The sequence below is a fragment of the Pantherophis guttatus genome, chromosome 11 (genome assembly GCF_059756535.1).
Source record: "Pantherophis guttatus breed Tessera chromosome 11, ASM5975653v1, whole genome shotgun sequence".
Taxonomy (NCBI): Eukaryota; Metazoa; Chordata; class Lepidosauria; order Squamata; family Colubridae; genus Pantherophis; species Pantherophis guttatus.
In genome coordinates, this window is record NC_142073.1 from 21,719,464 (window position 1) to 21,747,141 (window position 27,678).

General features: G+C 40.4%; 1 protein-coding gene across 2 annotated transcripts; it reads right to left on the reverse strand.

Moving 5' to 3' along the window:
- DNAAF1 (dynein axonemal assembly factor 1) lies at positions 1 to 27,591 on the reverse strand. Of its 2 annotated transcripts, none has more exons than XM_034425487.3 (14): positions 27,145 to 27,591; positions 26,188 to 26,329; positions 23,312 to 23,419; positions 21,787 to 21,910; positions 21,359 to 21,450; positions 20,618 to 20,839; positions 12,492 to 12,658; positions 10,836 to 10,957; positions 8,974 to 9,164; positions 7,456 to 7,707; positions 6,774 to 6,880; positions 6,558 to 6,629; positions 3,280 to 3,628; positions 1 to 479 (listed from the first exon to the last, which is right to left on the reverse strand). In XM_034425487.3, the coding sequence occupies exons 2-14, from the start codon at positions 26,312 to 26,314 to the stop codon at positions 424 to 426; spliced, it is 1,989 nt and encodes a 662-aa protein (XP_034281378.2). In that variant the 5' UTR covers positions 26,315 to 26,329; positions 27,145 to 27,591; the 3' UTR covers positions 1 to 423. The 2 variants fall into 2 exon arrangements, with proteins under 2 accessions (XP_034281378.2, XP_087733125.1); XM_087876999.1 differs by having other exon boundaries at positions 27,100 to 27,339.
- Positions 27,592 to 27,678: the final 87 nt, after the last annotated feature.

A 27,678-nucleotide genomic window follows, 5' to 3' on the forward strand; every position in this document is an offset into this window, starting at 1 on the left:
TGAGAACAGAGAAACCTTTATTGAAGCTGAATTACATTTAGTAATAATAAATCCAAGGAGAAATACGCAACAACAACTGAATAATTTGCTGTCCCAGAAGGCACAGTGCAACAAAACTGGGAAACATTGGATTTTAGTGGGACAAAACAAAAACACCCGAGACTTAAATTGATTCTCTTTCGATTCAGTGCTTTAACTGCCTTGTGCTAACAGAACCCCAAAAGTTAAAAATGAAATCCTACTTTAAATCTTGAGGAGCTGCCATAGGGGCTTCCTCGCTCCATGCCACGGAGCAGCTCTGGATGTCCTCAGTCCAGGCTATCACACACGCAGGTTTGCGATCAAGTGGCAGGTGGAGAACCTCAGGGAGAGGGATCAGGCAGGTGAAACCATCAGGATGCATCCTACTCTCGGCCTCACTCCTCAGTCCAACGCCTGCTCAGCATCTTCACTCGCTTCTAATACTGGCTGTTCTGCATCTGTTGGGAGGCAAAAAACACACACACATTTTTGGGGCCTAGGCAGGTGAAGCTGTGGTCTTCCAAAGGTTTCTCAAAGGAGGGAACCTGTTCAGTTACTTGGCTTGAAGTGACTCCACAGGGGACGTTGAGATGATTCAGAATCTAATTAAACAAGCAAGTGCGTTTCCTAAGTGGTCCCCCAGCAGAAAAGACCAAAATGCACAGAGATTACGGAGGATGCCATCTCCTCCAGGTCCCTTCATCTTGGTTCCCAGCTCCGCTCAGAATCTTAGAGGTTCTTCAGAATCTCTTAACTCCTAATCAGGTTTACTTCTCTATAGGTGGAGTTTATGAGTAGAGTAGAGTAGAGTAGAGTAGAGATAGAATAGAATAGAATAGAATAGAATAGAATAGAATAGAATAGAATAGAATAGTTGGAAGGGACCTTGGAGGTCTTCTAGTCCAACCCCCTACTCAGGCAGGAAACCTTATACCATTTCAGACAAATGGTTATCCAATCTCTTCTTAAAAACTTCCAGTGTTGGAGAATTTACAACTTCTGGAGGCAAGTTGTTCCATTGGTTAATTATTCTAACTGTCAGGAAATTTCTCCTTATCAATTGCATTGCCTTATCCGAATGTGATTTGGCCTTAAGTTGCTGTGTGAACCTAACCACTGTGGTTTGCAAGCACTTGGTATGGCTTAGCCTTGACTTACATCTTCACTTTGTTGCATGCACTGGGTTCATTCAACAAAGCATGGTATATAGCACAATGTGGGAGGCATGTAATGCAGAGACTCAGGCATTCGCTGCTGAGTTCTGAAATACTTCGATAAAACCAATATATTATCTCATCCTGAAATGGAATAATGCTGGCAATATTCATTCCCTTGTCATCTTGCAGCTAAAGTTCTACAATTCTCTCTATCTTTGAAGAATTGGGAGCTACAGCTGGTATATAATGACATAGCTGTATTACACATTGCTTTTTACATGCTTTATATCGGAGGGGTCTCCAACTTTGGCATCTTTAAGCCTGGTGGACTTCAACTCCCAGAATTCCCCAGCCAGTTTTGGTTTGTTGGCTGGGGAATTCTGGGAGTTGAAGTCTGCCAGGATTATAAGTTGCCAAGGTTGGAGACCTCTGCTTTATTTAACTACAGTGGTTACTAGTTTGTTTTCAGGCTTAATTCAAGGTGTCATTAAAGACTTGGGTTCTTTTTAAGACTATTTACTCCAGATCAAATCTGCTTAGATGATATGAACAAGCAGATCGGACAGGCTGGGTGTCACCATTTTTCAGGCTTTCTCAGAATGGTCATGAAATGCTATTTTTTTTTTTAAAGAGCTTCTCCTTCATCGTGGAATGAATGCTGTTATTAATTCCAAGCCTCAAGAGCCTTCCATCATGGTGGATTTTTATGAGAGAGTTGTGCTAACTTCTTCCTTTTTTGGAAATTTAAAGAAAAACTGACCTATTGATTTGATACTTATTGATGGTTATTTTGCTATAGACATTTTTGTACTAGTTATAAGCCACTTACAGTCTCTGATTGAAGTGCTGTGTATATTTTTAAATAAATTAAAACATATAAATGCTAGTTGGTTCAATCGTCTATTCAAAAATTACCAGGACCTGAGTTTTTTATTTTTGAACACTGTTTCTATGATTCACTTGTGTTTTCTGGCTGATGCAACCTTTACAGATCTTATATATTGCTATTGCACTGCTTTGCTTTGTGACAAAATAGTCTGTGAGCCTTTCCAAAGGTGAACTAGATCTTAAACCAAAAACTCACAAATAATGGGTGTGTGTAATCCCATGCAGACAGGTTTATACAGCCAAGTCCTAAACACATTGAATGGTGGCTGGATTCCTTATTCATTACTGCAATGAATCCTATTCTGTTTTCCTTACTTGTAAGCCCCTATTTGTGGCTTAATGTAAAGGTAAAGGTTTCCCTCTCACATATGTGCTAGTCGTTCCCAACTCTAGGGGGCGGTGCTCATCTCAGTTTCAAAGCCGAAGAGCCAGCGCAGTCCGAAGACGTCTCCGTGGTCATGTGGCCGGCATGACTCAACGCCAAAGGCGCACGGAACGTTGTTCCCTTCCCACCAAAGGTGGTCCCTATTTTTCTACTTGCATTTTTTACCTGCTTTCGAATTGCTAGGTTGGCAGAAGCTGGGACAAATAACAGGAGCTCACCCCTGTTACGCGGCACTAGGGATTCGAACCACTGAATTGCCGACCTTTCGATCAACAAGCTCAGCGTCTTAGCCACTGAGCCACACAGGCTTAGTGTGCTTATTATTGTTATTCATAGCACACTTGTTTCCCACAAACAGCTTGCAGGTCATTGCGTCTTATTTAGTAAATCGTGGTTTAACCAACCTGGCTTTAGCCTGCCATATGAACCCAAGCAATGAAACCATAATTGAAACAATCAAATTTTATTTCTAAAGAAATATAGTTAAGCTTTAGGCATACTTGTCTGGAACTTGAGTCACGGCAAATGGGCATTTTTTTTCTTTTTTAGTTTGAAACCTTTCACTTATCCAGACTTATCTTCAGTCTGCAGCTCAAAAAAAAAATAAAAATCAGTTGCCATGACTTAACTTTCAGACAACTATGACTGAGAATTTTCATCGGCATTTAGGTTGTACCTTGTACATATGCCAGAAGTACAAGCTAGGCCTATTTCAGTGAGCAGTTCCGAGAAGGAGTAAAGTTACTAAGTGGATTTGTCCCAACATTATTGAGAGTCACAAACAGATGATTATGGACTCGGGTCATTGTTTTGTATGTGTAAATTTACCTAGGCAAGGTGATCCAGACTGAATCTTTACGTTTTCGGTACCATCTGGAATTAGTCCATTTTGATCACATTGTGAAGGCTCTGAAGATTCAGGAGTGATGTCTTCAATTAAAGGTCCTAGAGGTTTTGCTTGCTGTTCCTCGGTTTTCTTTTGTGGTGCTAGAAGATCTTGGACAATTGGCCTAATGGTTTCTTTGACACTGATTTCAGGTACCGTAGAATCTTTTGAAAAAATGGAGTTTAAGACTTCCGTTGCTGGGGAATTGTCAGAAGTGGCGATGTTGCCCTCAGTACAGCTGCTGTCATGGCTGGTTTCAGAAATGACTTCAATTTTGGGAGGAGACACTTGCTGTAAAGATGAAACAAATAGCATAAAATGGATTTCTTTCTACTACATATAGCAAAAGCACTTAGACTTATATACTGCTTCACAGTGCTTTACACCCTCCTCTCTAAGCAGTTTACAGAGTCAGCCTCTTGCCCCCAACCATCTGGGTCCTCGTTTTACCCACCTCAGAAGGATGGAAGGCTGAGTCAATCTTGAGCTGGTCAAGATCGAACTGCTGACAGTGGACAGAGTTTGCCTGCAATACTGCATTCTAACCACTGTGCATCATGGATGGATGGATGGAAGGAAGGAAGGAAAGAAGGAAGGAAGGAAGACAGCAATAGCACTTAGACTTATATACCGCTTTATAGTGCTTTCCAGCCCTCTCTAAGCGGTTTTACAGAGTCAGCCTTTTGCCCCCAACAATCTGGGTTCTCATTTTACCAACCTCGGAAGGATGGAAGGCTGAGTCAGCCTTGAGCCGGTCAGGATCGAACTGTTGGCATTGGGTAGTTAGCCTTCAATACTGCATTCCAACCCCTGCGTCACCAAGGAAAGGAGGAAGGCAGGAAGGGAGGGAGGGAAGAATGAAAGAAGGGCAATAGCAATAGCACTTAGACTTATATACCTCTTCACAATGCTTTACAGCCCTCTCTAAGTGGTTTACAGAGTCAGCCTCTTGCCCCCAAGAATCTGGGTCCTCATATAGTCCTTGACATATGACAATTGAACCCAAAATTTCTGTGGCTAAGCAAGAGAGTTGCTAAATGAATTATGCACTATTTTATGACCTTTCTTGCCACAGTTGCTAAGTGAATCACTGCAGTTGTTAAGATAGTAACATGGTTGTTCAGTGAATTTGGCTTCCCCATTGATTTTGCTTGTCAGAAGGCCGTAAAAGGAGATCACATGACCCTGGGACTCTGCAACCATCATAAATATACACTGGTTGCCAAGCGTTTCAAATTTAATCGTATGACCAGGGAGATGTTGCAAAGGTCGTAAGAGTGAAAAACGGGCATCAGTCACTTTTTTCAGGGCTGTTGTAACTTTGAATAGTCACTAAACAAATGGCTGTAAGTCAAGGACTACTTGCAATAGAATCCTGATACCCAAGATTCACGTCATTTTAAACTAGTTTGTTTCCTAAAATAAATTAAGAATTTAAACTTACAGTTATCAGGATTAACATTCTGTCTCTCGTGATTTGGTTAGCAGTGGTTGTCAAAGCAATACATAATGTGAATTAATTCCCTATGGGAAGATGTCAGTTTCTTGCCCCTAGCCATGTTATTTTAAATAGTTATTATGGGTTTGTGTATTACATTAATTCTGCAACTTTTCCTTACACCTATGTGTCTTTCATGCATTTGGCAAAGTGGCCTTGTATGAAAGCATTAGTTTAAAACAGGGGTGTCCAATCTGGGCAATTTTAACACTTGTGGACTGCAACTCCCAGAATTCCCCAGCAGCCATGTCTTAAAAATTGCCAAGGTTGGATGCCTCTGCTTTAGTACATTTGCTACTATGGAAATACCAAAGGATTCAATTCTTTAAGCTCGGAAGGAGTTTATCTGCAATTTCTTTCTTTTCTCCCCCCCCACCCCAAGTTTTTTATTTTTTTACAAACATATCAGTGTGTGAACAGGGTGGAACCTGGATATCATGCATTCTAATACAAATAAAACTAGTAAAATTAATCAGTTATTACATTAAATCAACATATATTTCTAATAATAATACACATTTATATTAAGTTGCAGTCTGTCATTATTCAATTATTCCATATTTTCTCTTGTTATTGCTTTTATTTTATTATATAAAAGTGTATACATTAATATTCCTCCTCCTCTTATTTCTATCTCTTAATTCTTTTAATCATGTCACCCTTTATTAAAAGACCTTTTCTTTCTATCCTACCTAACTTCTAGTCATGTCACCTACCTAAAAAAATGAAGAGAGAGAGAAAAAGAAAAGCAAATCAGAACAACAGCAAAAAAGAGAAATCATCTATCCATCGTCTCTTGCCCACTTCAATACTTTAATTGCTATGCTTTTTTTTGACTTGCCTCCCATATTCCTCTCTTGGATCTTTATCTCTGTATCTACCTCTTGGCTGTTCAATCTAGATATTTCTCCACCTCTACCCTCTTCCACTGCCCAGTTTCCAAAATTTCTGCCCAGGCCCCTATCTCCTTTTCACATTTTTATATCATCTTAACTGCTTGCCGTGACTCAACATCTTAAATTTTATATCATCTTAACTGCTGTTTCTTATTTGCCATCTTAGAATAATGGTTCTCTGTGGGAAAGGCTCTGGCAGTATTGTTAAAGATTCTGATATTGAGATCTACTCTTTGTTCTCATCCGGACATGTAATTTCAGCATTTGAAAATGCTTTTAATGTGTCTTCACATTACTCTATAATAATAATAATAACTTTATTGTCATTGTACGTGTATACAGTATACTCATACAATATTCACTTAACACCCAAAGACCAGGTCCAACACACATAACAATTCCCAAACACACTCCTACCCACCACAATTCCCCACCCCTAAACCACCCAAACATCCACACAACAGACCAAGTAATGCTGTCCAACAGCTCACTGATGGTGGCCCTTTAGTTCATTGTTGAGTGCAATTATAGCTCTGGGATAAAAACTATTCAGAAATCGTGCGGTCCGTTTTCTATATTTGTAAAGGTGTTTTTAATCTGTGTTTCCATTCTGAAATTGGTGCAAACAGAAATCACTGCCTTATTGGCATATTTGAATTATCTTTGAATAAGTATACACAGGTTGCTTGACTTACAACTCTAACAGGACCTGCCCATTATGGTCATAAGTTGTCATGGCCGTAAACATGACAAACCCAATTTTACAACATTTTTTTGGGTGGGGTGGGGTTGAAGTTGTTAACTTTAGAGAGGGGGAAAAAATAACCTTTTTGGTGAAGATGTCCTCCTTCAGTGAATCTTGGCCAGGGGTATCTATATCTTCTAAATCAGGAAGTTCCTGAAAAATATCCAAATGTTTACGGAAGAAAAAAAGCTTTTCAAGAGAATGTGGTGGGTAGGGAAGAGAAATGTCATGGAACACTTGTTTCCATCCTGGTCTTCCACTTCACCCCATCTTTCCTGTCCTGCAGTTAAAACTTACATCAAGGAAAAGTTTTTCTGGCACGTCCAATGTAATGTGTTCAATATCTGTCAAGTCAGTGCATTCAGTTCGCAGTGGCCCTTCGATAGCGAACCTATAAACTGTTTCTAAAGAAAGAGATAAAAACTTTCAACAAATTTGCATTCAGTTATTATCAGGGCTGGGAAGCCATCAGCTACAACACGCCTTTAGCCCCCCACTCCTCCCCCCCTCTGCCCAATGTTTAGATATCTGGAGGCAAACTCTCAAACCAGTGGTGAAATGTAAAATTTGTTACTACCGGTTCTGTGGGCGTGGCTTGATGGGGTGTGTGTGTAATATGACTGAGTAGGCGTGGCCAACTTTTTTTTTAATTTAAAAACCATTTTTTCTACAACCTCTTCAGCTGTAAAAAGTAAAAAAAAAAAAAAGTTGGCCATGCCCACCATCACATTACCCCCCCCAAGCCACACCCACAGAACCGGCAGTAACAAATTTTACATTTCACCACTGCTCCAAGGGTTCTAAGTGCAAGGACCAGTTGTAATTCCCTTTTCCCCAGCGCTGTCGTAGCTTCCTCCAGCCACTGAATGAATGGTTGTAAGTCCAAAACTACCTGTATGGGTTTCCCTTCAAGCCAACTCTGGATATTGTTTAGCATCCCAGCTGCTTTCGCGTCTGCAGAAGGGTAAGATGCCCTTACCTTTTTCAATAGGTGTAAAGCCAGGAGCCACATTCGATTCCGCTTCCTGTGCTTCCTGCTGATGTGGATCATTCTCTGATCTCCTCGACTGATCACCCAAGATTTCCTCTGCAGCTATAGCTTCTTCGTGGGCGCCCAGAGTGTCTTTCACAAATTTCTCAATCTTCTGCTTTGTCTGCAGTGGTTCCAAAACCTCTGATGGCTCCACTCCATTTTCGGCCACGACGTCATTGCTTGAAGATGGGATTGTCTCTACAATGGTCCAAATAACTGATTAAAAACAAACACTGGCCTGCCGGTAGACTTAATTCTTGTGTTTGTTGAAGAAAAAAAAATATGCAGAAGGATGATTTGTCCTGGCTTCTTTAAATTAAGCAAAGCAGGATATTAAATAATCTTATAATGTCTTATCAACAATAGTGGAACCATTTTGGGATTATTTGTCAAGGAGAAAATGAGGGTAAGATAAAGGTAAAGGTTCCCCTCACACATATGTGCTAGTCGTTCCTGACTCTAGAGGGCAGTGCTCATCTCCGTTTCAAAGCCGAAGAGCCAGCGCTTTCCAAAGACGTCTCCATGGTCATGTGGAGATTAAAACATGAAGAACGGTTACAGGAACTGGGCCTGGCTAGTCTAGGGAAGAGAAGGACCAGGGGAGACATGATAACAGTCTTCCAATATTTGAGGGGCTGCCACAGAGAGGAGGAAGGGGGCCAAGCTATTTTCCAAGGCACCTGAAGGCCAGACAAGAAATAATGGATGGAAACTGATCACGGAGAGATTCAACCTAGAAGTAAGGAGAAATTTTCTGACAGAACAATCAACCAATGAAACAGAAGTTGCCTTCAGAAGTTGTGGAAGCTTCATCACTGGAGTCTTTCAGAAGAGTTTGGACTGCCATTTGTCAGAAATGATGTAGGGAGGCAGGAGTGTCAAACTAGTGGCCCGGATGCATCACACGCTGGCCACACCCATGCCCATCCCCAGTTTAGTGAAGGGGAAAAAAAATCCCAATATCACATGATGCCGTGAGTTTGACAACCCTGGCGTAGGGTCTCCTGCTTGGGCAGGGGTTGGACTAGATGACCCTCAGTACAAGATCCCTTCCAACTCTGTTAATCTGTTAAAGCTTTTGGCCGGCATGACTAAACGTCAAAGGTGCACGGAACACCGTTACCTTCCCACCAAAGGTGGTCCCTATTTTTCTACTTGCATTTTTTACATGCTTTTGAACTGTTAGGTTGGCAGAAGGTGGGACAAGTAATGGGAGCTCACCCTGTTATGCGGCACTAGGGATTCGAACCGCTGAACTGCCGACCTTTCAATCAACAATCTCAGCGTCTTAGCCACTGAACCACCACGCCCCTTAAAAAATGAGGGTAGCAACATGCATTTATTTGTGCCACCCAGAGTTACTGTACAGAGGAGATGAGTGGCATAAAAATTATATAAATAAGTTAAAAACATGAATGTTATTAAGTGTGGTCTAGAATACACCTGCCTACAAAAGTCACAAACCTTTTTCATCGGCTGAGCCGTTTTCCATTTCTTTCATTTCCTTCTGCTTTTTCCTCTCTTTGGCTTTTTCGCGGACTGCAGTGAGAGCATCCATACTGTCTTGCATCTTCTTCCTTTCTTTCGATTCCCACATTTCCTTTTCTTGTTTTTCAGCTTCACGCCCCCCTGCAGCCCAGGCCTCTGCACAGGCTCTGAAGGGGAAAAGGAGGATTTCCATCAGATATCTGGGAGTAGGTTTCAGCCATTTCTATAGGAAGTTCTTATACAGTGCAGAATGAGAGTTGGAAGGGACAATGGAGGTCTATATTATTATTATTATTATTTTATTATTTAGATTAAGCAGGAGACCCTATACCAGTGATGGCTAACCTTTTTGCCATGGCGTGCCAGAGGCGGAAGTCGCGTGCGTGTGCCCACACCCATTATTCTCTGCGACACCCCCCCCGGCTTTTGGCACACGATGGCACGGTAGGCCCATTTTTCGTCCTCCCCAGGCTCCAGAGGCTTTCTAGGAGCCTGGGGAGCTCCCAAGAGTCCCTTGGGAGTTGGGCGGCATAAAAATGCGACAAAATAAATAAATAAATAAAACAGCCTACCGGATGCCCTCGGGGGGAGGGGGGGAAAGGCTGTTTTTGCCCTCCCCGGGCTCCTAGAAAGCCTCTGGAGCCTGGGGAGAGCAAAAAACGGGCCTTCCCCACCTACTCCCAAGCCCTCTGGAGGCAGGAAACAGCCTGTTTCTCTACTTCCGGTGGGCCCAGAAGGCCCGAAAATCAGCTGGCTGGCATGCAGCTGAGCTCGCATGCCCACCGATATGGCTCTGTGTGCCACCTGTGGCATGCGTGCCATAGGTTCGCCATCACAGCCCTATACCATTTCAGACAAATGGCTATCCAGTCTCTTCTTAAAAATCTCCCATGTTGGAGTACCCACAACTTCTGGTAGCAAGTTGTTCCACTGATTAATTGTCCTCACTGTTAGGAAGTTTCTCCTTAGTTTTAGGTTGCTTCTCTCCTTGATTAGTTTCCACCTATTGCTTCTTGTCCTGCCCTCAGGTGCTTTGGAGAATAGGTTGACTCCCTCTTCTTTGTGGCAGCCCCTGAGATATTGGAACACTACTATCCTGTCGTCCCTGATCCTCCTTTTCACTAGACTAGACACACCCAATTCCTGCAACCGTTCTTCATAGGTTTTAGCCTCTGCACTCTTTCCTTGAATCTCAACATCTTTTTTATAATATGGTGACCAAAACTGGATGCAATGCAGAAGAGAGGCTTCTCAGCCTGCTATGCTGCCATTGCTCATTTTATGGGAACCACCCTCAACCTTTCGACTGCAAGGAGATCTAACTGTGTGCTGCCTCTCTGAAGGAAAAGTATGTCTCCGGATAGTGGTAAAATCCAATTTTTTTTACTACCGGTTCTGTGAGCGTGGCTTGGTGGGCGTGGCAGGGGAAGGATACTGCAAAATCCCCATTCCCTCCCCACTTCTGGGGGAAAGATATTGCAAAATCTCCATTCCCTCCCCACTCCTGGGGCCAGCCAGAAGTAGCATTTGCCGGTTCGCCAAACTACTCAAAATTTCCGCTACCGGTTTTCTAGCACCTGTCAGAACCTGCTGGATTTGACCCCTGCTCCAGATGCACCAGAATGGAGCGATCACCTGGAGGCTGTTATATATGAAGAGGTCCTTTTGGTTTAGCTCCAGGGGTTTTTGTACACTGAATTTCTGCATTGAGCTTTCTAAAAAAATTCTTTTGTTAGCCCTTGATATACAAATGTGAAACGCATCTGTACTTAGAACTAAATGATTATGAATCTTTTACTAGTGAGGCTGAGAAAGAATAAGCTCCTTGCTTATTTTACCTCTCCTTTGGAAAAACCGGTCTGTCGTCCAAATACGTCAGTTGCTTTAATCGGATAGTTAGTGTCCTCCTATAGTTAGTTATTTTCTTAATGACTTCATTTCCCGTTAGGTACAACACACGCTGTATAAAGAAAACGAGTTTTAAGAAACCATTAAACATTACATTTGAGAAGCTAACTTTCAGTGACTCATTTTTATTCATTTATCTCTTTTTTGAAAAAGTTTCTGTTTTTTGTTTTTTTTACAAACATACCAATGTGTGAACAGTGTGGCACCTGAATGTCTTACATATTAGTACAAATAAAATAATATTCATCACAGTTGACAAGCTTATATAGTTCTGGTAATAGTACACATATTTTGTTGAATTATAATCTTTCATTATTTAGTTATTCAGTATTTCAATATGTTATTTTTATGCCAATCACCATATTCTGAGTGTCATTCCTTTTACTACAAATATTAATACTCATATTTGTTACATTTAACAGCCTTATATGGTTCTAACAATAATACACGTTTATGTTAAATTATAATCTTCCATTATTTCATTATTCAATATTTCAGTGTGTTATTTTTACGCCGATCACCATATTGTTCAAACATTCTTAATACTACCATTGTTCAAGTTCTGATTTCCCCTCTTATTATTACTTCACTTTATTATATAAAGATGTGTATTCCATTTATCTCATTTTTATGCATTGCATTTCCTAGCCACATTACGACTGCAGGCTTAGCTCTCAATCCTTTATTGTATAGGATATAATCCCATAACTTGCCCTGTTTATACATATTTTTTTCCCTGGATTTCTTTTATCCCGTTCTTTGAAAAGCATCACCTATAGACATGTTAACTCCAGAAACCAAAAATAAGGCTATGTTAGCATAGACTTACAACCATGTGTTTAGTGACCACTCAAAGTTACAATGGCACTGAAAAAGTGACTTACGACCATTTTTCACACTTGCAATCATTGCAGCATCCCCATGGTCATGTGATCAATATTCAGATGCTTGGCAACGGGCATGTATTCATGTTGGTTGCAGTGTCCCAGGGGTGGTGGTGGTCACATGATCCCCTTTTGCAACCTTCTGACATGCAAAGTCAATGGGGGAGCCCGATTCACTTAACAACAGTGTTACTAAATTAACAACTGCAGCTATTCGCTTAACAGTAGCCTACAGTAGTAGGAGCCTGGTTTAGCTCAACAGATAAAGCACTGTAATTTAACACCAGCTGCCTGCAATTAAAGTAAGATCGAATCTCGCCAGGCTCAAGGTTGACTCAGCCTTCCATCCTTTCTAAGGTGGCTAAATTGAGGACCCGGATTGTGGGGGCAATAAGCTGACTTTGTATAAATATACAAAAGGATGAAGGCTATTGCTTAACGCACTGTAAGCTGCCCTGAGTCTCCGGAGAAGGGCGGCATATAAATCAAATTAAAAAAAAAAAAAAAACTGTGGGAAAAACGATAGTAAAATAGGGCAACACACACTTAACAAACGTTTCGCTTAGCAGTATAGAAATTTTGGGCTCAATTGTGGTCGTAAGTCGAGGACTACCTATAATAATAAACTGGAAGAAGCTCTTCGATTTGCTGAATATGGGTGAATCAGGCGATGTTGAGCCTAAGAGTTGGATATTTGCTTACCAAATCAGGCATGGTTTCCAGGACTTCTAAAATATGAGGATCATCTAGCTTGTTGTGAGAGAGATCGAGCACGCTAATACTCGGGCATTCCTGCAAGTGCTGTATGTCTTCCACTGTGCGTAACATATTGTGAGCAATCTGGAGAGTGTGAAGAACCTTCAAACAAGCTGTTGAAAAATCATAGTAGTTAGATTAAAATGCCCCGAGATAAATTTCTTCTGCAAATTGTCTGGAATGATCATTGTGGCTCTTGGTAGTATTCAGGGGTGAAATCCAGCAGGTTCTGACAGGTTCTGGAGAACCGGTAGCGGAAATTTTGAGCAGTTCGGAGAACCGGCAAATACCACCTCTGGCTGGCCCCAGAGTGGGGTGGGAATGGGGATTTTGCAATATCCTTCCCCCAGGAGTGGGGAGGAAATGGGGATTTTACAGTATCCTTCCCTTGCCACGCCCACCAAGCCACACCCACAGAACCGGTAATAAAAAAATTTGGATTTCACCACTGGTAGCATTGTACAGCCTTACAGTTGTTAGGAAAATACTAACAATCCTAAGGGGGGGAGGGTTGTTTGTGTTTTCCAAATTTACCTTAGAGCAAGAATAACAAGCTTATACAATTAGAATTACCTAAAGCCCACTCACGGCTGCCAGTTTTAGACAGTAGAGCGATATAATCAACTTGAAGTGCAAAAAGTGGCTTTTTTTAAACTTTAGACTTATATACCGCTTCACAGTGCTTTACAGCCCCCTCTAAGCGGTTTACAGAGTCAGCCTCTTGCCCCCAATAATCTGGGTCCTCATTTTACCCACCTCGGAAGGACAAAAGGCAGAGTCAACCTTGAGCCTGGTGAGATTTGAACTGCCAAATTGCAGTCAGCCGGCAGTCAGCAGAAGTAGCCTGCAGTACCGCACTCTAACCACTGTGCCACCGTGGCTCTTAAATTTAATATTTATGGTGGCTATCTATCTTTTAATAGAAGAAAATATATGTATTCAGGGTTGAAGTGTGAGTCTTGCTGGCTGTGGAATGCTGGGAAGTTGAAGTTCAGCTCTCTTAAAGTGGCCAAGGTTGGAAACAATGGCTTAGTTTATTGAGTGAATGCAGAAAACGGGGGTTAGCATGACATAGTTAATGGCTTAGTATGTTACGGGAATTGTGATTATTTTCAAAAAGCAAAGTCAAATAAACCATTAGTGTGATGTGGGAATCAGCTAATGGTCTGAGTTTGAGAAAGAGCAATTTAGAGTATCAGCTGAGGAAACAGAAGGGGTGCATCGAACATCACATATTAAGTGCTTGACTTTACAACTACCAGAAACTATTATGGCTGTTTTGCTCTGTGTTTTAGTACAGAGACCCCCTCCTCCCTCCCTCCCAATCTCTCTCTCTCTCCATCTATTCCCATCCATCCATCTCTTTCTCTCTCTATATATATATATATTTATTTATTTATTGGTTCGATTTATATGCCGCCCTTCTCCGGAAACTCAGGGCGGCTTACAATGCGTTAAGCAATAGCCTTCATACTTTTGTATATACCTGCTTAGTAGGGCTTTCGGGCCCCCCTAAGCGGTGTTCTTTTTTTATACAAAGTCAGCTTATTGCCCCCACAATCCGGGTCCTCATTTTACCTACCTCGGAAGGATGGAAGGCTGAGTCAACCTTGAGCCTGGTGAGATTTGAACTCACAATAATTGCAGGCAGCTGGTGTTACTTAACAGTGCTTTAGTCTGCTGCGCCACCAAGGCGCTCTCTCTCTCTCTCTCTCTCTCTCTCTCTCTCTCTCTCTCTCTCTCTATATATATATATATATATATATATATATATATATACACATCCTTCCTCCATCCATCTCCCTCCCTCCATCTATATCCATCTATCCATCTCTCTCTATCCATCCATTTCCTTATTTTTTTTATTGCAAAAGTTTTACAATTACATTTTCACCCCTTTTTTTCACCCCCCCACCTCCCTCCCCAAACTTCCCGTCCTCCCTAGCCCTCCCTAACCCTCCCCCCCAGACTTCCCTATTATATACTCATAACTAATAATACTGATATATATACCTGAACCCATCCCTCCCCCTATATAATTTTCCCTCTTTATCTCTTTACATTAAAATATTTCTAATACATTGTTTTCAAATAAAAGCTATTTGGTACTTTCTAGTTTGGTATTTGTTCTGAACATATTCTATCCACCTTTTCCATTCCCATTCATAAGTCTCTTGTGAACAATCTTTTAAATATGCTGAAATCTTCGCCATCTCTGCAAAACTGGCCATCTTCAAAGTCCATTCCTCGATAGTAGGCAAAGCTTCATTCTTCCAATATTTACCTATCAACAATCTTGCTGCTGTTATCATATACAATATTAATTTTGTTTCATCCCGTGTAAAACCCTTAACTATACCCAATAAAAACAATTGTGGAGAAAATTGAATTTTTTTCTTCAAAACATTCTGCATGACCCACCATATTTTTATCCAAAAAGCCTTAACTTTCCTACAGGTCCACCAAACATGATAATACGTAGCATCCAAACATTCACATCTCCAACATTTTGGCTGAACATTAGGGTACATACATGACAACTTTTTAGGATCTAGATGCCATCTATAAAACATTTTATAAAAATTTTCCCTCAAATTCTGCGACTGTGTAAATTTAACATTCTGAACCCAAATTTTTTCCCATGTTTCCAACATCACTGGTTCTTCAAAATTTTGTGCCCACTTAATCATACAATCTTTAACTAATTCCGTTTCTGAATCCCTTTCTAGCAAAACATTGTAAAGCCTTTTAATATGCATTGGACCTTTCTCTCTTATATGTCTAACCAATTCTTCCTCATGCAACATAATACCAGTTTTTTGGTCCTCTTTCCATCTCAATTGTAATTGATTATATTGTAACCAGGTTAAATTAATCCCTTCGTCCAACAGTGTCTGCAATGTCTTCAACTGCCATCTGCCCGCATCTGTAAAAAGAACCTCTTTGTATAAAAACCCCCCGAGTGACATTATATTTGTATTCCACAAGGTATGACCAAGATCCAGCCATAGCGGTATTTTATAATCCCATTTGAGTCGGTGCTTCTTCCAAACTCTCATCAAAGAGTCTCTAAGTATATGACTTTTAAATACTTTATCAACTTTGTCATCATAAAATAGGTAAGCATGCCATCCAAATTCAAGATCAAAACTTTCTGCATTCAATATTCCAGCCTTTTTACTTCCAAACCAATCACTTGTTAAAGTTAAAGCTGCTGCATCATAATATAACTGTAGGTTTGGAAGTTTAAGGCCTCCTCTTTCTGGAACATCTTGCATAATTTTCAATTTCACTCTCGGCTTTTTCTCGTTCCAGACAAACTTATTAAGTCCAGTTTGCCAAACTTTCAGTTGTTTATCACTTTTAAGCACCGGAATCATTTGAAACAAAAACAGAAATCTTGGCAAAATGTTCATCTTAACTGCTGCTATTCTTCCAAGTAAAGACAGTTGCAGCTTTTTCCAAGTCTCCATGTCTTTCTGAACCTCTCGCCACAACACCTCATAGTTATTTTGAAACAATTTCATGTTTGATTCTGCAACCTGAACTCCAAGATATTTTACCTTAGGTACAATTTCAAAACCTGCCCTCCTTTCAAACTCATGTTTACGATCTTGTGTCATATTTTTGACTATCATTTTAGTCTTTTTTGAGTTCACTCTAAAACCTGAAACTCTACCATAGTCTTGTATAATGTCGTTCATCAAGATTATTGATTCCATTGGTTGTGATAGGGTAACCACCAGATCATCTGCAAATGCCTTTATTCTATAATCCTCTTGCCTTATCATTATGCCTTTCAAAATTTTTGAGTCCCGTATTATATTTAGCAAGACTTCCAATGTTAAAATAAATAAAAGTGGGGACAACGGACATCCCTGTCTTGTTCCTTTTTCAATTTTAAACTCTGTCGTCAAACTTCCATTAATAATAATCTGTGCTTTTTGCTCTTGATAAATTGCTGAGATCGCCTGTATAAATTGGTCCCCAAAGCCCATCTTTTTTAAAGTCTTTAGTAGAAAATTCCAATCCACTCTATCAAAGGCCTTCTCCGCATCCAAAAAAACCAGCACTGCAGAAATCTGTTTATTCTTATCAAGATATTCCAATAAGTCTATTACTTGCCTTACATTGTCCTTCATATATCTGCCCTCAATAAATCCCGCTTGGTCCGCATGAATCACCTTTTGGATTACTGGCATCAACCTGTTGGCTAATACCTTCGCATAAATTTTATAGTCTGTGTTCAAAAGAGATATTGGTCTGTAGTTCTCTGGTTTTTTAGGACCAACTTGTTCTTTTGGTATCAAAGATATATAAGCAGTTGTCCAGGATGGGGGTATTTTACCCCCTTGTTGAATATTGCAAAATAAATCTCTAAGTTGTCCCACCATTTCAGCTTGTAAAGTTTTGTAATACACTGCAGTCAAACCATCCGTGCCAGGAGCTTTGGCTGTTTTTAGCTGTTTAATTGCTGCTGTTATCTCCTCCTCTGTTATAGGATAATTCATTCTTTCCTTTTGTTGATCAGTAATTTTTGTAACTCTCTTATCCTTTAAATATTTTTCTATAAGTCCATTCTGCACCTCTTCTTTGGCATATAGTTTAGTGTAATAATCCACAAAAGCTTCTTTAATTAGTTTTTGTTGAAAGATTTCTTTCCCTCCAATATCAATACTATCAATAGTCCGTATACTTTGTTTTTTCCTCAATGTGTAAGCCAACCATCTGCCCGGCTTGTTAGCGTTGCAAAATGTATTATGCTTCGCATATTGTAAACTTGTTGCAACTTGTTCCGCCATAAGCATTTGAAATTGATCTTTCAAAAGTTTTATAGCACTTCGTATTCTTTCATCTGTTGGATTTTTAATAAGTAACTGTTCTTTATTCTTTATTTCCATTTCCAACTCAGATCTTTTCTTTTGTCGGAGCAGTCTATGTTTAGAGTTCATGTAGATGAGTACCCCTCTCATATAAGCTTTACTTGCATCCCAAACAATTTCAATTGGGGTACCTTTATTCAAATTTATTTCAAAAAATTCTTTCAAGTGCTTTTTAAGTTCTATTGTATTTTTTTCATATCTAAACAAGTTCTCATTTAATCTCCAAGAACGTCTCTCAACCTTATCCATCTCAATTTCTATCCATACAGGGCTATGGTCAGTCAGAGTTCTTGGAAAAATCTTTGTTCTTTTTGTCTTAACAAGTAGATCATTTGACAACAGGATAAAATCAATCCTAGAAAAAGATCTATGTCTATCCGAAAAAAAAGTATAGTCCAATTCATTTGGATTATGTATTCTCCAAACATCTTTTAATTCCATATCTTCTTTCATATCAAAAAAAGTCTGTGGTAATCTAATTCTAGACTTTGCCAAGCTCTTTTTATCTAGTTTAGAATCAATTACTCCATTCCAGTCTCCCATAATTAAAATAGATCTATAGTCCCATTGCAATATTTTAGTATGTAACATCTTGTAAAAATAATCCTGTTGTTGGTTGGGAGCATAAATTCCAATCAAAAGAATTTGACCATTTGCTGTGAGCAATTCAATTGCTACAAACCTACCATCTTGATCTGCTTCTATAACTTTCGCTGTTAATTTTTTATTTACATAAATAACCACACCATTCTTTTTCTGCGAAGTTGAAGATATATAATGTGCTCCTAGTTTTGAATTTATCAAATATTTTTGATCTTGAGTTGTGATATGCGTTTCTTGTAAACATATTATATCATTATTAAATTGTTTCAAATATGTAAATAATTTCTTCCTTTTCTGTGCTGAATTCAACCCATTGACATTCCAAGATAGACACTTAAAGGTCATCAGCCTCTTTCTGGAGCACAGAGCAAAATATTTGAAGTTCATCCGAGAGCTTCGATCTCGCTCCTCCCATAGCTCCACTCTCTTGTACGATACTCTTAACTGCCTTCTTGTCTTGTCTTTCCTGTTGTTGTTGTTGCTTTTGTTTAAGTAGCTTGGATTGGGCTCTAGTTATACGTTGATCTTTAACTTCTGTCAACTGAATCAAATCCAAAATTGGAGAAGAATCCAACAAGGGCTCACTCAGAAAACCTCCTTCTGCACCTTGCACTACTTCTAATTCCTGCTTGGACTGTTCTTGCAATTGCCTCTCTTCACTCTCTTTAATCTCCAAAACTGTGGATGTACGTGGAGATGGTGTTCTTTCCTTAAGAATAGTAGTGTAAAAGTGTTGTGCCTTCTCCACGGTATTCAACCGATACCCTTCTCCCTTGTATCTAAAAATTAACCCAGCTGGTGCGTCCCACCGGAAGGGTATCTGTAAATTTCTCAGTTCCTTAACAAGAAAACCAAATTCTTTTCTGGCTTTCAGCATTTTAGGAGGTAATTCTTTAAAGATTTGAAGTCGTGAACCCCCCACTTGTACAGAAGTATAAAAAGATTTTTGCAGGATATCATTTCTAATTCCTCTTTCTGTAAAGTATATGACCACATCTCTAGGCAGTTGTCTTTGTCTGGCCACCCAAGAGTTCACTCTATAGATTTTATCTATTTTGTGAAATACCACATCAGGATTAACTTGTAGAATCTTGGCCAAGGCTTCAGAACAAACTTGTCTCAAATCCTGTCTCTCCTCCTCTCGAATTCCCCGAAGCCGTATGGCGAATTCCATCGCCCGGAATTGTATCATAACAATCTCATCATCAATTCTCTGCATTTTATTATCAACTTCATCAATTTTATAATCATTATCTTTCATCTTGACATTAACTTCTGATTTGAATTCTTCAACTTTATAATCAACTTTCCCAATAAATTCTGCCAGGCCAGACGCCACTTCTGATATTTTTTTGGTCACCTTATTTTGATTCTGTTTCACCATGTCTTTGACTTCATTAATTTCCTGCATAAGTTCCTGATGTGATTTTTGAAATTTATCATCTATCTCCTGTTGACATTTTTGAAATTTGTCATCCAGAGTTTTAGAAATAAATTCTTTTAAATCTCCCACATCAAATTCTTTTTTCTGAGTTTGTAGCTGTTGAGCAGGGGGAAGTTGCGTTTGCTGTTTGTGTGTGGGGGATCCCCCCCCTAATGCCTTCCCTTCCTGCTTCTTTGAAGCCATCCTGGCTCGTGATCTAGTTTTTCTAAAGAGGGAAGTTCCTTTTCCTTTCCCTCCTGCACAAAGACTTCTAAAAAAGTCCCCCAGATTTGATCAAACAAGGGTTAAAATAAAGCAGAGTCCAATATTGAAAAGGGAAAAAATTTCCCAGTTATTTCTCTTATAACAAGCAAGGCAGCTTAGTAGCAACTTGGAAACTTTGTAGCAAAACAAAATAACTTCACCAATCCACACTCACTGGCTCGTTAACTCTGAAGCTAGGCGCCATGTTTTTTCAAAGCACTTTCACTCATTCGCATTGTCTCAGATTGAAAAGTCAACAAAGTGCTAATACTTGCGTTTCCAAATTTCAGGATTCAGGTAGTTTCACTGTTTATTAAAGCTGGTTCTTTCGCTTTAAGTTTCCTGCAGCCGGCTTGTTCTGCAGGAGCAGAATCGTCCCACGCCGCCCGGAGTCTCAGCAGGTTGGAAGGGAGCCGCGCCTGTTTCCTCCCCAGAAACGATTCCCTGGGGGGTTACAGGGGCTCGACCTGTGCCCTGCTATCTCTCCTCCAACAATCCTCAGGATTTTGAAGTTTTCGAGCCGCTTCTCGATCGCGAAGCGGCTCTACAGGCGGCGGGGCTGGCGGAGCTTCAAAGAGCGCCGCCGTCGCCGAAGACAAGGAAACCGGAAGTCCCTCTATCCATCCATTTCCATATCTCTCTCTCTCTCTCTCTCTCTCTCTCTCTCTCTCTCTGTATATATATATATATATATATATATATATATATATATATATATATATATATATATATATATATATATATGTATGTATGTCTCTATCTATCTATCTATCTATCTATCTATCTATCTATCTATCTATCTATCTATCTATCTATCTACATCCATCTGACAATCCCAATGCAAAATAATACCACATTCAAATAACAAGCCGTATTTCCTCAGAAACAGAGATGCTTACAGAGATTCTCAATGGTCTTTACGTAATTGTTGCTGAGGTTGAGGGAGTCCAGTTTCTGCAAAGGCTCAAGGTTCTCGATTTTGTGGATCAAATTGAGTTGCAGATAAAGGCAACGCAGGTCTGTCTGCGCAGTCAGATTCTCAATCTTGGTCAGGCCGTTGCACTCGAGCCACAGGCACCTCAAGCCCGTATATTCTTCCAAGTTCTCCAAACGATCAAATCCTGCAGGAATTGAAACGCAGAGAGAATGTTCAAAGATGATCTTTGTGAACAAAACGGATGAACGGCTCACTTGTGAGGATGGGTGAGTTGCAGTGCAGCCCTCATTTGATCAGAAACCCTTCAACCTACCCTGAAGATGGTTAAATCTCAAAGGCCCCCATGTAAGGCTTAGGAAAGACTTCACAACACAGAAGGGATTATAGATGCCTTCCTTCCTTCCTTCCTTCTTTCCCCTCCCCTCCCCTCCCTTATTTTTTCAAATGCCCAATTATTTAAATCAGTGGTGAAATTCAATTTTTTTTACTACCGGTTCTGTGGGCGTGGCTTGGTGGGCGTGGCAGGGGAAGGATACTGCAAAATCTCCATTCCCATCCCACTCTGGGGCCAGCCAGAGGTGGTATTTGCCGGTTCTCCGAACTACTCAAAATTTCCGCTACCGGTTCTCCAGAACCTGTCAGAACCTGCTGGATTTCACCCCTGATTTAAACGCATTATAGTTTCAAACATTTGACTTCTCACCTTTGTAATGGAGATACAGGGTGTCATTCAAGCTTGGAGTCACATATAACTTGTGTTGTTTGCAGAGATCCCTCAACAGTTTTTTGGTCATCCTAAAACATTAACAAAAAGTGTGAATCCTAGGATTATTTGGAAGAGAGTATGACTTTATTAGTCAGCAGTGCAAAGATACATTTAAAATTCACTATCTACCAATGGCCCAGCGTCCAAATCTTTACATTTTGCTTAAAATCTGCATCCAAAATTTGGTTTAACTATGGCCAGGGCCAGCATTGATGTAACACTTTGTCATGATTCATTCTAACAAGTAAAATAACTGAGGAAGGAAACTGTGATCCTGCTTTCGCCTCTCAACTATTCCTAATTGGTTCTAGCAATTTTGGTTTTTCTCTCAAACAAGGAATACCTATGTAAAAAAAATAACTTACCTCAAGCCACATTTGTTTAAGTCTGATTCTCCAGAGGGTGAATCAAGTACTGGCTTATGATTATTATTTGTCTTCTCAATAGTCTGTTGATCAGTGACACTCCCAGAATTTTCTCTTTTCAGTGCTGTTTGAACATTAAACATGGTATAAAACATCTGGATTCTTCAGATTCGAACAATTCAGTTTTACAGTGAAAACTAAAATTCAGTCTAGAATTCACTGTGTAAGCAAAGATTATAAATTTACTGTACATAGGATAAGGTAATGGTATATCATCCTGAATTTCTTGGTGAAAAGAGATATGAACTTTTTTTTAAAAAAACAGTGTATATTATGTGAGGTTATCTCCTGTTCTTGTTATATAAATGCAGTTTCCGCTTTTTAATAGGAGCCAGATGTGTAGAAATTCAGTAGGAAAGAGTCTGCATGTTTCCCAGCTATGTGTTCATGCCAATCAGAATTTTTGCATCATCTGGATTGTAACTGTGCACACCCAGCAGACTCTGCCATAATATGCCTCATTCCTTACAGAACTGCGATTTAGTCAACAAAACTTGGTTAAACATATTACAGGAAGTCCTCAACTTACAACAGTTGATTTAATGACCGTTAGAAATTACAACGGCACTGAAAAAAGTGACTTATGACCGTTTTTCACACTTATGACCATTGTGGCATCCCCATCATCACATGATCAAACTTTGGACACTGGGCAACTGACTCATTTTTATGACGGTTGCAGTGTCCTGAGGTTATGTGATCCCCTTTTGTGACCTTCTGATAAGCAGAGTCAATGGGGAAGCCAGATTCACTTTACAACCATGTTATTAACTTAACAACTGCAGTGATTCACTTAACAACTATGGCAAGAAAGGTCATAAAATAGGACAAAATTCACTTAACAACTGTTTCGTTTGGCAACAGGAATTTTGGGCTCAATCCTGGTCGTAAATTGAGGACTACCTGTATGTGTGATATATCTAACACGGGCTCAGTATTTAAAGAAAAACACTGAGCTTGTCAGCTGGAAAGCTGACAGCCTGAGTTTGACATCCGAGTGCCATGAGATGGAATGAGTTCCCGTTACTTGCTCCAGCTCCTGCCTGTCTACCAGTTCAAAAGCACGCAAATGCAAGTAGATAAGTAGGTACCACTTTGCTGGGAAGTTGACAGCATTCTGTGCACCTTGACCTATAGTCATGCTGGCCACATGACCACGGAAATATCTTCAGATAACACTGACTTCCATGCTAAGAAATGGAGATGACCACCACCCCCGAGTCAGAAGTGATTGATAGGGGACACCTTTACCTGTATTCCTAACCTATGTGAACCCAGCCTAGATTTGTCAGGGCTTGGGAACATAAAGGGGCAGGCTGCTATATAGTGCTAGCCAAGACCAGCTAGCCATTGTAGAAAACAGAATATTGGACTAAAATGGAAACATGAGCTGACCCAGAGAAACAAATCTTATCTTCTTAAAAGCACTTGTTATGTTGTAATGGAACAGGCTGAAAGACATTACCTGGTTCTCCATTGCTATAGTCAATATCACCACTTTTCAGCTTTGGATTCTCATAGCTAATATCCCTTTCTTCCCCTTGCTCTCCTTCAAGCAGTTGAGGCTTTTCTTCTAAGAGTTGGAGAGACAGAGTCAATATACAGCGCCGTTGTTTTTTTTTATAGATAAGTTTTATTGAAAACAATTTCTTTTCATCATACATATTTTATGAACAGAGTGCTGACCAGGTCACATCTTAAACATCTTATATATATCAAAATCATCATTATAATATATCTTAATCTTCCCATTTTTCCCAATATTCATCTCTTTTATACATTCTTTATTACAAATTTTATAATTTTTCTCCATCTCTTCTTATTTCAACTTCTGCCATATTATTTTCTTTCCATCATTTTTTATCCTTTTCAATTTTTTTAAATAACATCACTTTATGTCTTATGCTTCTTCTCTATTACAATCACTCCAATTGTTTACTTTCTTCCTTCATTTCCGGAAGTGTCTCTCTAATTCCCTACCCAATCATAAACAATAAAACATTCATCTTAATTTCCATTATTATCAAAATTAATGATATTCTTATATTACTTATTTTCACCTTTCCATCTGCTGTGGTTTGTCACAAACATATTTTATTCCTTCTTTTTTACATAAATAGTCACTTTCATAATTTCAGCCTCATTTTTCTTTTACAATTAACATTTTTTACATTGATATCAAAATTAATATTATCAAATTACTTTTCACGTTTCTAGCTATTAAAATTTAATGTAGACAAACTCTATTCATTCCTCTTTATCATATATTCACTTATAATCATTTTCCACCATCTCTTATTTTTTCCACTTCTACCATATTATTCTTACATATTTCTTAGGCATTTCATTTTCAATGCTTTCATCTAGCTAATATCACAGTATATCATAAAACTCTTCTCTCTTACCACTACTATAATATAGTGCTATTGTTGAATTATGCTAGCATCCCAACAACATAGCTAAGTGCCCCCAAAAGACTGTTTTTTGATGCCGCCTCACATCAAGTGAGTCAATTTTTATAGGAATCAAGCAAGACTCGTGCAATAATGCAAGTCTGCATGAACTGCCTATGAGGCTATTACTTCCTAATTAGAGCAACTTTTAAAAAATGAACCTGCAAACAAGAACAAATGGCCAGAAGAGGGAACAAACGGTGTGTCACGTAGTTATATTTTGTTCGCTTCTATTTATCCATGTTTCCATGACTGAGAAATAATGCAAGGGGAATGTTTATGGTACAAGTAGTCCGACTTACAATCGGTCATTTTTATGACCGTTTGGAGTTAGAACGACCTCAGAATGGGAGCTTTGCAGTCTGCAAAAAACTTCTGGAGAACCGGTAGTGGAAATTTTGAGCAGTTCAGAGAACCAGAAAATACCATCTCTGGCTGGGCCCCGAGTGGGGTGGGAATGGAGATTTTGCAATATCCTTCCCCCAGGAGTGGGGAGGGAATGAGGATTTTGCAATATCCTTTCCCTGCCACTCCCAAGCTACGCCCTCCAAGCCACACCATGCCCACCAAGCCACGCCCAGAGAACTGGTAGTAAAAAAAATTGGATTTCACCACTGCAAAGAACTGATATCATGCGGTAAACCAGGGATTATAGCCTATCATGTGCAAATGAAGACTCAATCATCCAGGCCAAAAGTATCTAAAAAAGATTAAATCATGGCAACTGGACCAAAGTTTATTAAAACTGAGATGTTTCGTTACTCATCCAAGCAACTTCTTCAGTCAAAATGATTTTTTTTTTTGAGATATAGCTTATCACACATCACCAAAGTTATTTTAGCGCTTCTAGTAGCACCTTAGGTGCAATAGCAATAGCACTTAGACTTATATACTGCTTCACAGTGCTTTACAGCTGTCTAAGTTCAAATCTCACCAGGCTCAAGGTTGACTCAGCCTTCCATCCTTCCGAGGTAGGTAAAATGAGGACCCGGTTTGTGGGGGCAATAAGCTGACTTTGTATAAAAAAGAACACCGCTTGGGGGGGGGGGCGAAAGCCCTACTAAGCAGGTATATACAAAAGTATGAAGGCTATTGCTTAACGCATTGTAAGCCGCCCTGAGTCTCTGGAAAAGGGCGGCATATAAATCAAACCAATCAATCAATCAATCAATCAATCAAATAAATAAATAAATGGCTTACAGTATCAGCCTATTCATCATCATCTGCTTTTAACCACCCCATAATCCAGTGGCGAAATCCAATTTTTTTTACTACCGGTTCTGTGGGTGTGGCTTGGTGGGTGTAGTGTGGCTTGGTGGGCATGGCAGGGGAAGGATACTGCAAAATCCCCATTCCCTCCCCACTCTGGGGCCAGCCAGAGATGGCATTTGCCGGTTCTCCGAACTACTCAAAATTTCCGCTACCGGTTCTCCAAAACCTATCAGAACCTGCTGGATTTCACCCCTGCCGTAATCCCTTGCGGGTGGAGTCTGAGCAACTGAATGGCGCTAGCAGAGTGTTTACTGGCCAGATACCCTTTCTGTCGCCAATGTGGAGTTTTGTTCAGCAACTATATTCTTATTGTGCCCAGAAAAATATCTGCCTCGACCTAGGATCGTACCCACAGCCTCCCCCTCTAGGCCACCGCACCATTCCTTACAGAGGCAACCTATTTCCCCCAAGAATCTGGGTCCTCATTTTACCGACCTCGGAAGGATGGAAGGCCGAGTCAAACTTGAACCTTTAGGCACCAATTGTAATGAAATAAGAAAAAATAGGAAAAATACATAGAGCAACAGACCGCAATGTTTGCAATTTCGCCATTATACTTTACCAATACTCCATGGTCAAATGGCATTTATAAGCATTATTGTTTTGGATCTGCTACCTGCTTTAACCAAGCTGTCCCCAATGCTGGAAGTGCTGCCTTCCTGCTCGCAGTTTTTTATTTCTTGGTCGTTTCTCTCTGTGGCAACAGCCTCTCCCAATCCAGATTTTTCACCCGGTGGGTACATTTTCAGTTCTGTCACCTAGAACAGAAGACCAGGCGTTTATAATAGGCTTTATAGTTAGTCCTCGACTTACAACAGTTGGTTTAAGTGACCGTTCGAAGTTAAACAGCAGTGAAAAAAGTGATTTACGACCGGTTCTCACACTTATGACCATTGCAGCATCCATCCCCACAATCACATGATTAAAATTCAGATGCCTGGCAAGTGGTTCAGATTTATGACGGTTGCAGTGTCCCGGGATCACATGATCCCCTTTTGCAAACCTTCTGACAAGCAAAGTCAACAGGGGAAAGCCAGATTCACTTAATGACCGTGTTCCTAACTTATCAACTGCAGTGATTCGCTTACCAACGGCAGCAAGAAAGGTCAGAAAACCTATTTTTTCCCCACTCCCAGCAACCGTATGAGGTCAATGACAGCTAGTCCTTGACGTACGACCACAACTGAGCCCCAAATTTCCATCGTTAAGCGAGACATTGAGCTTTGCCCCGTTTCACGACCTCCCTTGCCACCGTCGTTAAGCGAATCACCCACAGTTGATCATTTAGTGACCCGGTTGTTAAATGAATCTGGCAGAAAGGACCACGTGATCTTGAGGACAACTGCAACCGTCATAAGTGGGAGCCCCTTGCCAAGCATCACCTGACCGTGGGGTTGCCGCGGAAGGTCGTTGAGTGTGAAAAACGGCCGTCAAGTCCCTTTTTTTTCAGTGTCACTTCGAACGGTCACTAAACGAAACGTTGTAAACCGAGGACCTCCAATATTCAATCAATGATTATTTTTTTTACAGTGTGTGAATAACGGATGATCATTATGCGTCCCTGCTGCCTCACTCTCTCCTCAGCGGGCCATCCTTCCTCCCGCAGCGGAATAACCGCCTCCGACCGCCGCCGCCTCCTTTCCCGGCTTCAAACGGCTCCAGGACAACCGTTTCTCCGTTTCCATGACGACGACGCACCGCGCAAGGGTCCGCGCACGCGCTCTCCCGGGCCAGGTGGTCTCGCTAAGCCCCGCCTTCTTTCCCGACTGAGGCGTCCCTTGCTCTTCCAGTCCTGAGCGCTCCAAAACAAGGGCCGTAGAGATGTGAAAAATCTAGACTCGCGTCCCACGCTTCGAACCACATTGCGGGTTCCCGTATCGGAAACCCAGTCAGCAAACTTCAGTGGGAAAGAGAGAAGTTAGTGGCCCCCACAGGGGGGTCGGTCAAGACGACTTCTCGAGTCTTCCCTAATTAAATTGTAAAAAAAAAAACTTTCCTAATTGTCCTAGTTATAAATCTTGTAACTCTTCCCCTGAACCAGCTATAAATCTCCTGGAAGATACGTATAACAGCGTCGCTATAAATGGTTAAAGTCCCTCCTCCAGAT

What these genes read in the sequence shown, in the direction of transcription:
- DNAAF1 (XM_087876999.1), bottom strand. Translation starts at nt 27,123, where the DNA reads ATGATCATCCGTTATTCACACACT. An exon ending in GGACAGCTTGGTTAAAGCAG is followed by an intron (nt 23,420 to 26,187) that starts GTAGCAGATCCA and finishes TCCAACTCTTAG; the next exon opens with AAGAAAAGCCTCAACTGCTT. An exon ending in TGGAAACCATGCCTGATTTG is followed by an intron (nt 10,958 to 12,491) that starts GTAAGCAAATAT and finishes TTCTTTATACAG; the next exon opens with CGTGTGTTGTACCTAACGGG.